The sequence below is a fragment of the Leptodactylus fuscus genome, chromosome 10 (assembly GCF_031893055.1).
Source record: "Leptodactylus fuscus isolate aLepFus1 chromosome 10, aLepFus1.hap2, whole genome shotgun sequence".
NCBI lineage: Eukaryota > Metazoa > Chordata > Amphibia > Anura > Leptodactylidae > Leptodactylus > Leptodactylus fuscus.
The window spans coordinates 27,980,794-27,993,404 of record NC_134274.1 but is presented as its reverse complement, the minus strand read 5'-3'; the positions used below and the strand labels follow the sequence as shown (position 1 = coordinate 27,993,404).

Below are 12,611 nucleotides of genomic sequence, written 5' to 3'. Positions count from 1 at the left end.
TTGTGAGTATCTAGCCTCAGCAGCTTTTAAGTTTTCAGCCTTATTCAACTTTCATGTATTGTACAAGTTTTCATAAAGCTATGCTCTCGCTATATTATCAGTCACCAAAATTAGTTGTTTTATTAGTGTAGTTTTTGACATTCCTATAAGTCTCGTAGTTATACAAGGATACTTGAGATATACTTAAGAGATATCTCATCTGTTTACACTGAATAGACTTGTCAAGACACCAATTGCAGTATTTTGCCTGCGCTGATGGATTCATCTTGCTCGACTATATTACTGTTTTTCCTTTTGATGTTATTTCTCTTTGAAAAACTTGAAAAAGTCAAATGATAAAAAAAACAGTGACATTCTAAATTGAGACTAAGCTCAAATCTCCCAGTAACTCCCTGCTTATTCAGTGTATATAGAGGGCATATACTGTGTTGTATTATAGAATTCATAGTCTTTACACTAATAACAGTAACCTCAGGTAAGCTGTTAGAGATGTAGCAATAACATTCTGTCAGTGCCATAGTGTTTCCTACAGCCTCAGATGACAGGTTAGTGTATTGAAATTTTTAGACACCCCTAGTTGTCTGTTTTCAGGAAGTAGAAGCATTTTCTAGGTCAAGATTAACCTGCCTGTCCAGTGGAATATCTAGAGTGGGCGCAGAGGTAACACGCTCACCCAAACACTGGCCGGAGGTTGATACTTGGGCCATTTGTGGTTCTTGTTACTTCACACAATTTTGTCATAATAAAGAAATTCTGCAGAAGAAACATAAAGAAACTACATAATAAAATAAAAGCTTTTATCATTTTACCTTCACAGAGAATGGCAGTCTATTTTCTTTGAAAGCATAGAAATTAAATACAAGCTGCTGTCCTCCTTTTGTTAGGGGCGCTAGGTTTCCGTAGCAGTCCACATGAATGGGTTTCCCTTCTAGTACCTGTTCAGATGAGTAAAACAAAACTGTCAACTTGAGGATCAACTTAGTGAAACAGACAGCGGCCTGACAACTTGGTTGTCGTCGAAACCTTGTTACTATATATAAATATCCAATTACAGCTATTTTGTGTGGGCACCCAGAAGGAATAGCAGGTGCCCACTTTTTGTTGAATTTTCGTTGCATGCAGTTTTCAGTATAATCCTATTCCTATATAGTATATTTGAAAGGCTTCAGAAGTTTGCAGGAGAAATGATCATAAGGAAAAATAACTCCTCCCCTCTGCAATGACCTTTATAGAAGGAATACTTTTCAGTCAAGGGTGAAAGTAGTGCAAAATATTACTCCCAATAGAAGAGTTGACTCTGGCATGTATTGTATATAATCTATCCCTTAAAATCATTATCAAGACAGCCTTTTCCTGGGGACTAAGAAACTTACTTCTATGTCTTTACTCCTAGCAACTTCTTCAAAGTTCTCCTGTTGTTCCAATGTTTTGTCCACCTTGTCATCTGTCATGCAGAAACAACGCAGTCGAGCTTCCACAGGGTCGTTCATTTTGGCAAAGACCACAAACTTGGCCATGTATGGTACACATATCAATTCTCTATAGAGCTGCGTTGCCAAACTAACAGTCTCTGGAACCTGATGACAGTCGCCAAGCCAGAACCTGCACAAAAGGACACACAGTTGTTTAGCTGTTGTATGACTTCATGACTGTATTTTTCAATTATTATTTTCTGTACATGATTACGGGGGTGGCCATCTTGCCTGACCTTTTTCTATGCTCTGTTAACAGCATTTAGTGATCTGCTTTACAATAGTTCAATGACCATAGGCAGCAATAAATATGCAGGGAAGGGGAGTGGATCCAAAGATGGGAGTTATGTGGTGTTATCTATAGAGGTAGAGATCCATGTAGATAAGGTGAAAAGTAAGCCCTAAAAAATGTACTTTTTTTTAATATATTGGCATTGAAAAATAAAAAAAAAAACTAACATAAAAAGGTGACACTTTCTGAGTAAAGTAGTCTGAGGCTTCTGGCACCCTAATCTTCCATGACAATTGATGTCCTGTATTTTACTATGCCAGGGCATTACATGAGTATTATTATTATTATTATTATTATTAACAATTTATTTATATAGCACTATTGATTCCATGGTGCTTTACATTTGAGGGTTTACATACAGTACACAAAGTATACAGACATATAATACTAACAATGACTGACTGGCACAGCAGGATAGAGGGCCCTGCCCGTAGGGCCTTACAATCTATGAGGGAGAGGGATAGAGACAGAAGGAGAGGGGAGAGGCTGTTCAGATGGCGGTGTGGTGATAGTGTTATTGGAGGTTGTAGGCCTTCCTGAATAGGTGAGTCTTCAGCGCCTTCTTGAAGCCTGTGATTGTGGGGGTCAGTCTTATGTTTCTTGGTAAGGAGTTCCAGACTATGGGGGATGCACGGGAGAAATCTTGGAGACGGTTGTGTGAGGAGTGGATGAGAGCAGAGCGGAGTAGGAGGTCATTGGAGGATCTGAGGTTATGTGTGGGCAGGTAGTGGGAGATTAGGTCAGAGATATGGAGGGGCCAGGTTGTGGATGGTTTTGTATGTTAACATAATCTAAGCGGGAGATTATGAGGGCATGGACTAGGGTCTTAGCAGTTTCTGGGGTGAGGAAGGAGCACAGTTGCCACCGGCAGCAGTTTACTCTCCCTATTGAGGACGTGGTTGACTCCAGATTGCATGTGTATCCGAGAAATGGCAAATTTTGGTGAATTTTATTAACGATATCTACATTTCTACTTTTATCCCTTCCTTTACATTTACCTTGCAGATACATTGGTTGTAAAAGATACGCAGTCGTTGACAAATGTTAATGGTGTTGTTCCTGTGATGTCCTCCCATTGGGCTGGAGATGTTCCACCTACAAGAAAACACTAATGTCAGTAGTTACCAATGAAAATTGTGTTACTTTTTGAGACTTCAAGATGGGAGATGTATTTGGAATAATCTATATATTATAATAGTCTGAGGGTGTGGGAAAAGACCCCCAGAAAGTATCTGCTAGACTCTGTTACACTGTGAGTGAGAGAGCTCTTGTGCTGTGTTACAAGATAAGTCCATTGCTCAGAATGAGGCAATAAATCCATCAATAGTCTCCTCCTCCCTGCCTTCTCCTTGGCCTCTGTGTGTGAGGTGAATACCAAGATGGACTCTATATCAATAAACCGTCTGCCGCTAGGCCCACACTAGCGTTTGACTCTTCGTCCTACATTTCACTTAAAATCGGCAGAGATAAAAGTCCTGCAAGGAGGAATTTTCTCTCCACCATTTTTGTCGGAAGCCCAGCGGACTCCAGTGTAGTCTATGGGGCCTGCGGGTTTCAAATGTAACTGCTTTTTAAGTGGATAGAGTTTTCTGTCTTTCAGGTCCCCAAGTGGACCCAAAGGAACAGAAACCAGAACATTAGCGTGAGGAGGAGAGTAACCTGATAACTATAGGTGGAAACAGATTTCTTTGTTAAGACATATTACACAGTTCCTTATTACGGGAGATTTTATCATCTGTACTTACCTGTAATACTGCATAGCAGCCTCAGACTTGGGGTGGTGTCTCCTTTATATCCATTGGTTACACCTTCACCTGATGGCGGGGGCACCGGGATTGTCATGGTTATTGGCTTGTGGAATTTTCTCCTCCTGGGTTCCACTGTGACAATGGGGCTAAATGTTGCTCGGTTTCCAATGACCTTTTTGACCAGCTCATCAGGTACCGGTTGTGCCTGTAATTCATTAATGTCTTGAATAATTAATTGTAACCATACAGTGCGGATCATCAGTAAAACGGCTATTGTTTCATTTTTCATTAACTAAAATATCATCTGTACTTAATTGATTTGGAAAGTATTGAGCTGCTGAGCTGAGCAGGTGCATATGCGGGCAACCAGAACAAATCGACCAGAACTTGCAAAAACAACATTTTTTTTCTGCATTGTATTCAAGTTCCAACATCAAATTACAATACAAGGACTACAGAATAGCACAAAATAATCTCTTCATGATTAACCCTTCAGTGACTGCTGTTTTATGTTACTTTATAATTTACGAATGATTGTCCTTCCCGACTCTGCTGTAAATGACACACCAATGCCCTGGAGAAAAGGCAGCAACATTTTTACCTCTTCTGACACATTGACTACAGTATGGTACCTATACCACAAGATGTAACCATGACACATCTTATATTAACTTGGAGAACAATTTGAAGGATCACATTAAGGATTCCTTTACGCGGCATGGGTGTAATACCATAAGTCAAAATGTGCAGCCAGTTTTTATTATTATGTCAACTCAGGCTAGTTCATCTAGTTGAACATGTAGTGTACAAAACATTACAAGCAATTATAGTATGTTCATACTAAAGGGAAATTTGAAGTGGACATCTGCCTCAAATTCCTCTTTATCTTTTATTCCCTGTGGCAAAATGCCGAAGTGAGTTCTGTCGCGGCTTTCCACCGCTGTTTAGGCACAGTTGAATGGTCGGTAATGTGCCTGTAGCCTAACAATCTCTCCTAATCTGTTCCAATGTCTGGAAACAAAAAAATGTTAAACTCTCTGTCTGCCTTCACAACCAATTTCCCAAATTAAGCAGCTTTGCAAATAGTTTTGTGTCCTAAGCAGAGCAATGTGTCTCTATGGTAACAGACAACAATCATACCCTGTACATATAGTCATACACTTTTCTGTGTGTCCACTACTGCTCGCCAAGTAGCAATTGATAGATTAGAGAAAAGACAAATTACAATATTAATGGATTATCAGACTACACAGGGTATGTTTGTGGTCTGTTACCGTGGACACATAGGTCTACATATAGTAGAGTAGTACTGAACAGTACAAACTGATAGGATATTGTTAATGAAATGTATTTGCAAAGTAGTTTAATTTAAAGTGGACCTTTAATGTCCTCGGGCACATGGGGTTTTATATTACAGAGCGCTGAATTCCGCACATCGGCTTTCCTGTTATGTGCCCCGGGATGGAGATATCGGTGCCATTACCGATATCTCTTCACTGTCAGAAGGGCGTTCTTGACAGTCTAGCTGGGCCGCCTCTCCTTCACAGTACTATCCATAGCCCTGTTGGCATTCCTTACTGCTCAACGATGACGCCGAGCGGTGATGAAAGTGTAGACAAGTCGCAACAATTTTTTTGCACAACACATGCTGTTGTGTAGCCCTATGGCTAGGGAGACACGTGTCACATGACAAAGACTCACACAAGTTGCTTGACTATAATAGTTGTATGACTTTCCTGCAAATAACGGTCATGCAACTTTTTGGAGAGCTGTGGTTTAGATGTAGAAACACAGTCAAGTTGCAGAATTGTCATATGCAGGTTGCAGTCACATGCAACTTCCATTTAAGTCTATGGTATAAAAAAAAAAGTCACCTGCAACTTGCAACCAAAATCCATCAAGTTTGTATTTTCTGCAACTGTCAGATTGCAGTCACTTGGTGTGGATTGTCACATGCAACATCATAGAGATAACATTAACATATACACCAGCAGTTTTCCTGGCATATACGTTGAATGTAAATACTGATGTGCCACAGTACTTATGGAAAACTGGATTTGCTTTCAGACTTCCTAGTGTCTCCTATAACGCCATGATAAGGGAAGATCAGGTATAAAATCCAAGTTATAGTAAATACTGCATTAATAGCATTGTCTTACTTACCTGAAGTCCTACTCGAATTCTCTTAGTCAGAGCCCCCTCTGGGAAGGAAGCCTGCACCCGTGGCACTGTTGTACTCTTCAGAACTCCACCTTCAGGTCCAATCTGGTTACTCTCTTGCTTTATCCGGGACACAACAGCAAAGTATTGTGGGAAATCCTTTGTAACAATTCTACATATTCTCTTCTTTTCCAGTTCTTCTGCACTGTCCAGTTCTTAATTAATAAAAAAGAAATATACATATTGTATTATTTATTAGCATTGAGAACTGTATAAGGCAGTAAGTCTATCGATCAGTTCTAGTGGCCGCAGTAGTTGATGGTACTGAATGCTCTAAGTGTTTACAAAACAGTCATTTTTATGGCCAAGAGGTCCATTTGTGCAGGCTACACCTAAATTATAAGAACAATTTTACTGACTTCACTTTTATAGTGAAAAATAAACGTAGAAAAATGTGAAACAAAAGGAGCAAGAACCTATTAGGAGGATAGGGGACCTCCACACAAGACAGCAGGGCAGCATGGTCCTACTTTATGGTTTCTCCTTTCTAACATTTTGATAACTATGGAGGTTTGTAGCCTTGCTGGGTTTACGTAATTTCTAAGGGGATCATGTGAGCTTGCTGCTTGTATAGTATGGGTGCCTGTGCGTTTGCCCTTAAAGGGGTTTTAAGATTTAAAAGTATTGATGACGTATCTTAAGGTTTACCCTACTTTTCAGAGAATAATAATAGTAATACTTTTCCATTTACTCAGTGGACATCAGGCTAGGTTCACATTTGCACTCGGGTGTCCCGATAGTCCAGTCCATGAAAGAATAGAGTATACTCTGTTATTTCATGAATCACAGACGGCACATGGCCGAAGAAGTTGGACATCTGAATATGCTCTTAGATGGGATGTTTTGGGTAGGTCCTTAGTTTATTGCAGTAGATTGCTGCAGGACATAAGTCACTACCAAGGCATAAAACCACATCTCCTTATTTTATGTACTGCAAACGCGACCAAACAAATGTTACCTTCATCCATGCCGTTCAGCAGTTCATTCAGCTCTTCCAGTTTGCAGTCATATTGATGCTCCTTCCAAGACTCTCCATTTTCACTTCTCAGTACAATAAATTCTCTTTCCTTACTTCTCATTGATCCAAAATGGGGGATTTCTACTATGACAGGTCTGCACAGAAACAAAACAGGCACTTTAAAAACAAAAAACACCAATGACAACACACCAATCCCCTTCACAGAAAAGTGACATGAAAAAAATAAAAAATAAAAAACCCTAAAAGCTGCAGAATCCATCAGAATATAAATGGTTAATTTGATAAATTGTGTATCACCTATCCAGATACTGTTCAAGTTATCGTCATATGAGACTTTTTGTCATGCCTACATTGCAGATATTACTACAGACAACTGATTTTGCAGCTTTCTGGTTTATTCATAGACAGTATCCATATTCTCCTACAGAGGTTGTACATATGTCATCCAAGCTGTGAGTTTTATGTTGCAAAAGACGCACAGAACAAATTTTTTTTTTAGAAGAAAGCGAATATATCATCATGTGGACCACATCTGTTAAGTCTAAGGTCTTTTCGTTTCCTATTTAGAGCTGAGGTATTAGGCTGTTTAGAGTAAATCTTCCATGGGATCCTGTAGACATACAAACAGAGGAGACTGGACATACGTCAGCCAAAGAAATGGACACAGGGCAATGGCAAGGGCAATACAATCTTTGCAGGTTAATAGGTCAGATACTGTCTGCTTTTTGTCAGAGACCACATAATCATTGTGCATGGTGTAGAACGAGACTGTTCGGAGAGAAGGTATTTCACAGTCCTTTCATCATTTCAACTTTTTACAAATTTTTCAAATTTGGTTAGTATTTTTTTTAACTAAATTTACATGTAAAACTGTAAAGTATTTAACTGAGCTACTCAGTTCTTCTACGAGAGACGTCCTTCAATGAAAATTTTATCCTAAAATGAAAATACATTTTTGTCTTCTGTTTCTTAAAAAGTTCTCTTTAAAGGGGTTGTCTCAGGAGAGTAAATTAATTCGCTCCCTGCAGCAACTTTTTAACGCTGGTTCTGATTCCCAGGTACGGGATTTGAACCAGCCCCCGTCCTGGGGTCACACTGCCTCCTCCCTCCACTCTCATTTTCATAGGCATACCTGTGCTGTGGTAGACGACTGCCAGACTCCACAGCTATGCTATTGTATATAATAGTACAGCTGCCTGATATACAGTACTATCCTATAGTATACTATCCTCAGGACAGGCCATCAGTATCTGATCAGTGTGGGTCTGCTACCTGGCATCCATACCAGTGAACCTCTGCTCCGTCACCTGTATAGTATCCATTCCTGATTCTAGCAGTCTACTAACACTGCCACTACACAGTGGACTAAGCCGTCTGCTTCCAACTACATCTACCATATAGTTCTAGTGACACGGACTCCCTGGAACAGCTGATCAGTGTGGGTGCCAGCTATTGGCCCAGATATCGGTGAAGTGCAAACTCTGCAAATATAGCACGGTACAATTGAACCTCTTTGAGAAGACAACCCCCTTTTCCAGACCAGATTTAGATACGGGTTATCTTCTTTTAGAAAACCACATTTCCAACCTTCCAAGAGGTTTCACTGTATTTGTGAAGCTACTACTCTTCTTTATAAATCATGATATTGAGAGAAGTAGGATCCACATTATTAATTCTTCTTCACCTTTGTACTGCATTGTACAGATCTGTGACTTCACTTCAGTTCAGGTTTTTATTAAAGGCATATTGGTGGGCCCAATGATGGATATATGAAGCCATTTACCTAGCGTGTTCCCCACAGCTTAAAAAGCAGGTGACCACTGTGAACATTAACAGAGAAAACTGAGCAGGTGTTGGAATGTGTCCGTGTCCTTCACCGAGTAATGATCAACTAGTGAGAGCCATCTGAAATATAGAATAATCTATTTGCCTTTGCAACTAGTTATAGCTAATACAGTATGATTCTAGTATTATATATGCATGGTTATGTATTTGTGCTCTGGGATGTTTCTGTGATACAGATAAAGTATAAGGTTACTTGACTTCTGGCTACAGTAATTTGGTTAGTAGCCAATGCAATGTGAGAGCGTCTTCTCATAATTCTATTAAATATTTTAGCAAAATTGATTTTTCCAAAAATGTTGACATGATTGAGGATTCCTCAAAATCCAGAGATAGTTGCAGCCGCACTATAATTTTTTTTTTTTTACTCATCTGAATGCCAAGTATAGAGCTCGGTAATCCCATAGAGAATGAATGGAGTGGCAATGTGCACACACAACTTATTACTCCATTTCACATGGGGGAGATAGGACCACGTTCTGTGCAGTGCGGATTTCAGAAGTCGGGTCCTCATGAACAAGCAAGGTATGACCTGTCCTGGGGATAAACCCTGGTAAGGGAAAACCTGGTCTGCAGTTCTTGTGCACAGAGGATCCTTGTACAGTATATGCAGTCATGGTAACAGCATTTCCACATTAACCAGGCTAATTTCTTTGCACAGCTGTCAGCCGAATGTTGGTCATATGCATAAGATGCGCAACTTGTCCCGTAGCAGTGGGTGGGGATGGACAACTTTCATCCATTGTGTGTGGCCACCTTTAGTCACTGTCCCTAATAAAGTATCAGCTATCATTTCTACATCTGTTGTACAGGGCTGTTTCCATCACCCTTACAATACACAATACAGGCCCGGAAGCAGATAGCATTGGTCTTTGTATAGTAGTTGGGTCCTATTACTAAAGCTGAGTTCCCATTGACTTCAACTTCCAGCTATTGACTCCACTGATTTATATATTTATGGTTTATCCTAAGGATAGGCCATAAAATAGTAAAACCTGGACAATCCCCTTAATTACTTTTAATAATATTATACCATTGTTGTTGATGTATAATTTATTATTTCTATATATTGTTATATATTTACTTCCATAAGAAATTAATTGCTGGCGCTTTTTTTATTTTGTGAATTTTACTGCTTCTGTCTGACCATGGCTGCCATACACGTGCATAGAGGAGACAGAGATGGCCCATTGGCCTCCCAACACTACAGTCCTGGCCAGTAGTGTATACCATTGTGTGAGCGCTTACTTAGAGCATACTTATATTACCATAGTCACCAGGGGAGAACTCATCCATCATAAAAAGTTCATTCCTAGGCCCAGTTCACATCTACGTTCAGGTTTCCCTGCGGGGAGTCGGCTTTTATACATATAGGAAACCAGAACGCAGATGTGAATCAGGCCTCGGTACAATTACCTTAGTACAAATACAGGAAATGGTTAATTCAGTGAAAATTTCTCCTTGGATGAATGGAAGCTCTGCATGCGGGCTGTAACAGGATAATTATTCCAATATCCATACACACAGAACTAGCCTGTGTTTCTGCAAATATCAGGCCACGTTCAGACAAGAGAAGAACATTCCTTATTGTTCACATGACTGGAATTCTTTGAAGAGCGGCCACTGATAAGCAGCTCGGTGCTCCCACTGCCAGCCAGGAATGAGAAACTCATTCAATGCTTTTATTCAGCTGGCAACCTCTTCCTTTGTGTAGGTGAACCCACAGGAGGGTCTAAGTCTCACATTCACTATGACACTGACAGACATATCATAATTATAGAACCGTAGAGGGAAAATGCCAAGTAATCTCCCGTGTGCGTACAACTGACTTACCGTACTCTGCTATAGGACAATCCCGTGTACACATAGCTTATACAGTAGTATATAGAATTGTATACAATTTTCCATTAACTGAAAATACCTTCTCTTGAACAAAATAAAATGAAGATACTGTCTCTCCAAACTACAATGTGTTGGATGCGGCATCAACATATAAAAACAGACAAAAATAGAGCAATCATGAAAAAAAAAAAAAGCAAAAGAAATCATTGTTTGCCGTGAGATCCACATGCCTAAAAGCACAATAAAGTCAGCAGCAATAGACAAGCCACTCTCCTTCCAACAACATGACTTCACTTAAAATCGTGACAACCGAACAGAAAAGAAATGTGGATGGCAAATAATAATAATAATAATAATAATAATAATATAAGATGTACAAATAAACCCTCCGACCATTTATAGCCTTAGTTTTTGCTTTAATAATGCAGCATCCTACCCAATAAATTTTGTCCCTTGAGGCCCAAGCTGCAGGATTCGGCTAATCAAGCTCTCTCCCTCGTTTAGAGGGGGGGAATTGGTAGGAAGATGCAGTTTACTGAATAACATCCATGCAGCAAGAAGAGAAATAAGAAGGGGAAATTAGGATTGGACGGCCACTCCAGACAATGTGTGCCGGCTCTATGCCCAATGTCTGGTGCCTGCTCGGGAAAATAAAATAAAACTCTGCATGCAATTTAAGGGGGGCATTCGTGGACATAGTGGTCAAAAGCATAAAGTATATGCTTTGCCAGCCTGTGTGCAGTCACTGGCCGTTCTAAGCATCTGCATTACAGACACAAGGTGACTATGTCACGTGTGATACAATTGCTGTAATGCAGCGTTTCAGAACAGTTGTAGCAATCTGGGTTTCAAGGCTTAATCCATACCATGAGGTTTGCTGCCTGTCAGCAAGCTGGATGATACAGCAATGTCACAGGTATGATTGCTTGCAAAATACAATATGGATATGACACTTACACTAACATTATTGTTAACCATTGGCTTTACTGGCAACTATTCATCAACTATCTGAACTATAGTTAGTTATTAGAGATGAGTGAGTAGTATTCGATCGAATACCTCGCCGCCATCGGAATGTGTGTAAGCGGCCGAACACCAAGGGGTTAAATGCATCAAATATTCGATTTGCTTAACCCCCTTGGTGTTCGGCCACTTACACGCATTCCTATGGCAGCGAGGTATTCGATTGAATACTACTCGCTCATCTCTATTAGTTATGTCATTTGGGGTTGAAGTAGCAGGCTATAGTCTGTGTCAAAAGTTGCTAAATTGTGCATAATATCTGTGCATGTCATTTTTCATAATCGTGAGGAGCCACTTTAAATGCAAACCATGGACAGGGACAGCTATATTTAATCATTTATAGCAATTGAATTATGAACTATTGCAGTGCTCACATTGACCACTAGATGTCAGTACAACAGGCTACACTTTTTTAAGGTCTCATTTTACAGCCTACAGTAACTTGGAATTATACAGTCTCTAGTAGTCTTAAACTGACTTAAGCTAGATTGCAGTATGCCCAAAACTGTTGTTCTCTAGATGAGCAGAGGTGTCTGGAATCCTTTTTCTCCCAATTTAGAAGCTATGCATGTTCAGCATAGATGGATATCAGAAAAGAAATCTGATAACCAAACAATTGTAGGCTGTTCATGTGTATGGCCTGCCTCTAGGCCTTTGACATGGCCAATCATTGACTAAGCCTTTTCTCATGTGCTATGGCAGTCATCAGTGTACAAGTAACGTACAAGTAACCATAGTCCATTATGATGCAGTGAGCTCTTGAACAGCTCGATAGCTGCTTTACTAAAGCTGTCAGTGTAGTATAATAGTGATTGGAGCGTTCAGGAGATCACTGAATCATATGATGCACTGACTTCTATCAACACAGCTGAGTTCAGCCTGGGAAATACGGCTCACATGTGCAGGGGCGTAACTACCGTAGAGGCAGCGGAGGCGGCTGCCACGGGGCCCCGCCATTCCTAGTTACGCCACTGCACATGTGGACCATCTTTACTGAATGGGGCTTTCTGTGGCAGTACTAGATGCAATTTTATGAGCCAAAGTCAAATAGAAGAAAGATTCTTATCATGGATTATTTTATGTTTATATAATGATTTGGTTTATGTATTTACAAATAAAGAAGAAAGAGCATGAAGAAAAAGATTGAAACTTCTATTGTCTTTCAGGCTGAGGCCTCACATTGCGGAAATGCA

General features: G+C 40.0%; 1 protein-coding gene across 13 annotated transcripts in view; it reads right to left on the bottom strand.

Annotated features, from left to right (window-relative positions):
• ANK3 (ankyrin 3) overlaps positions 1-12,611 on the bottom strand; it is a 436,797-nt gene that overhangs the window by 39,060 nt on the left and 385,126 nt on the right. For all 13 annotated transcript variants that reach the window (XM_075257454.1, XM_075257453.1, XM_075257455.1 and 10 more), the window contains 6 exons: positions 6,691-6,845; positions 5,676-5,887; positions 3,510-3,717; positions 2,763-2,859; positions 1,374-1,602; positions 810-935 (listed from right to left, as the gene is read on the bottom strand). In XM_075257454.1, the coding sequence (XP_075113555.1) occupies positions 810-935; positions 1,374-1,602; positions 2,763-2,859; positions 3,510-3,717; positions 5,676-5,887; positions 6,691-6,845 (1,027 nt within the window). The remainder of the gene's footprint in view (positions 1-809; positions 936-1,373; positions 1,603-2,762; positions 2,860-3,509; positions 3,718-5,675; positions 5,888-6,690; positions 6,846-12,611) is intronic.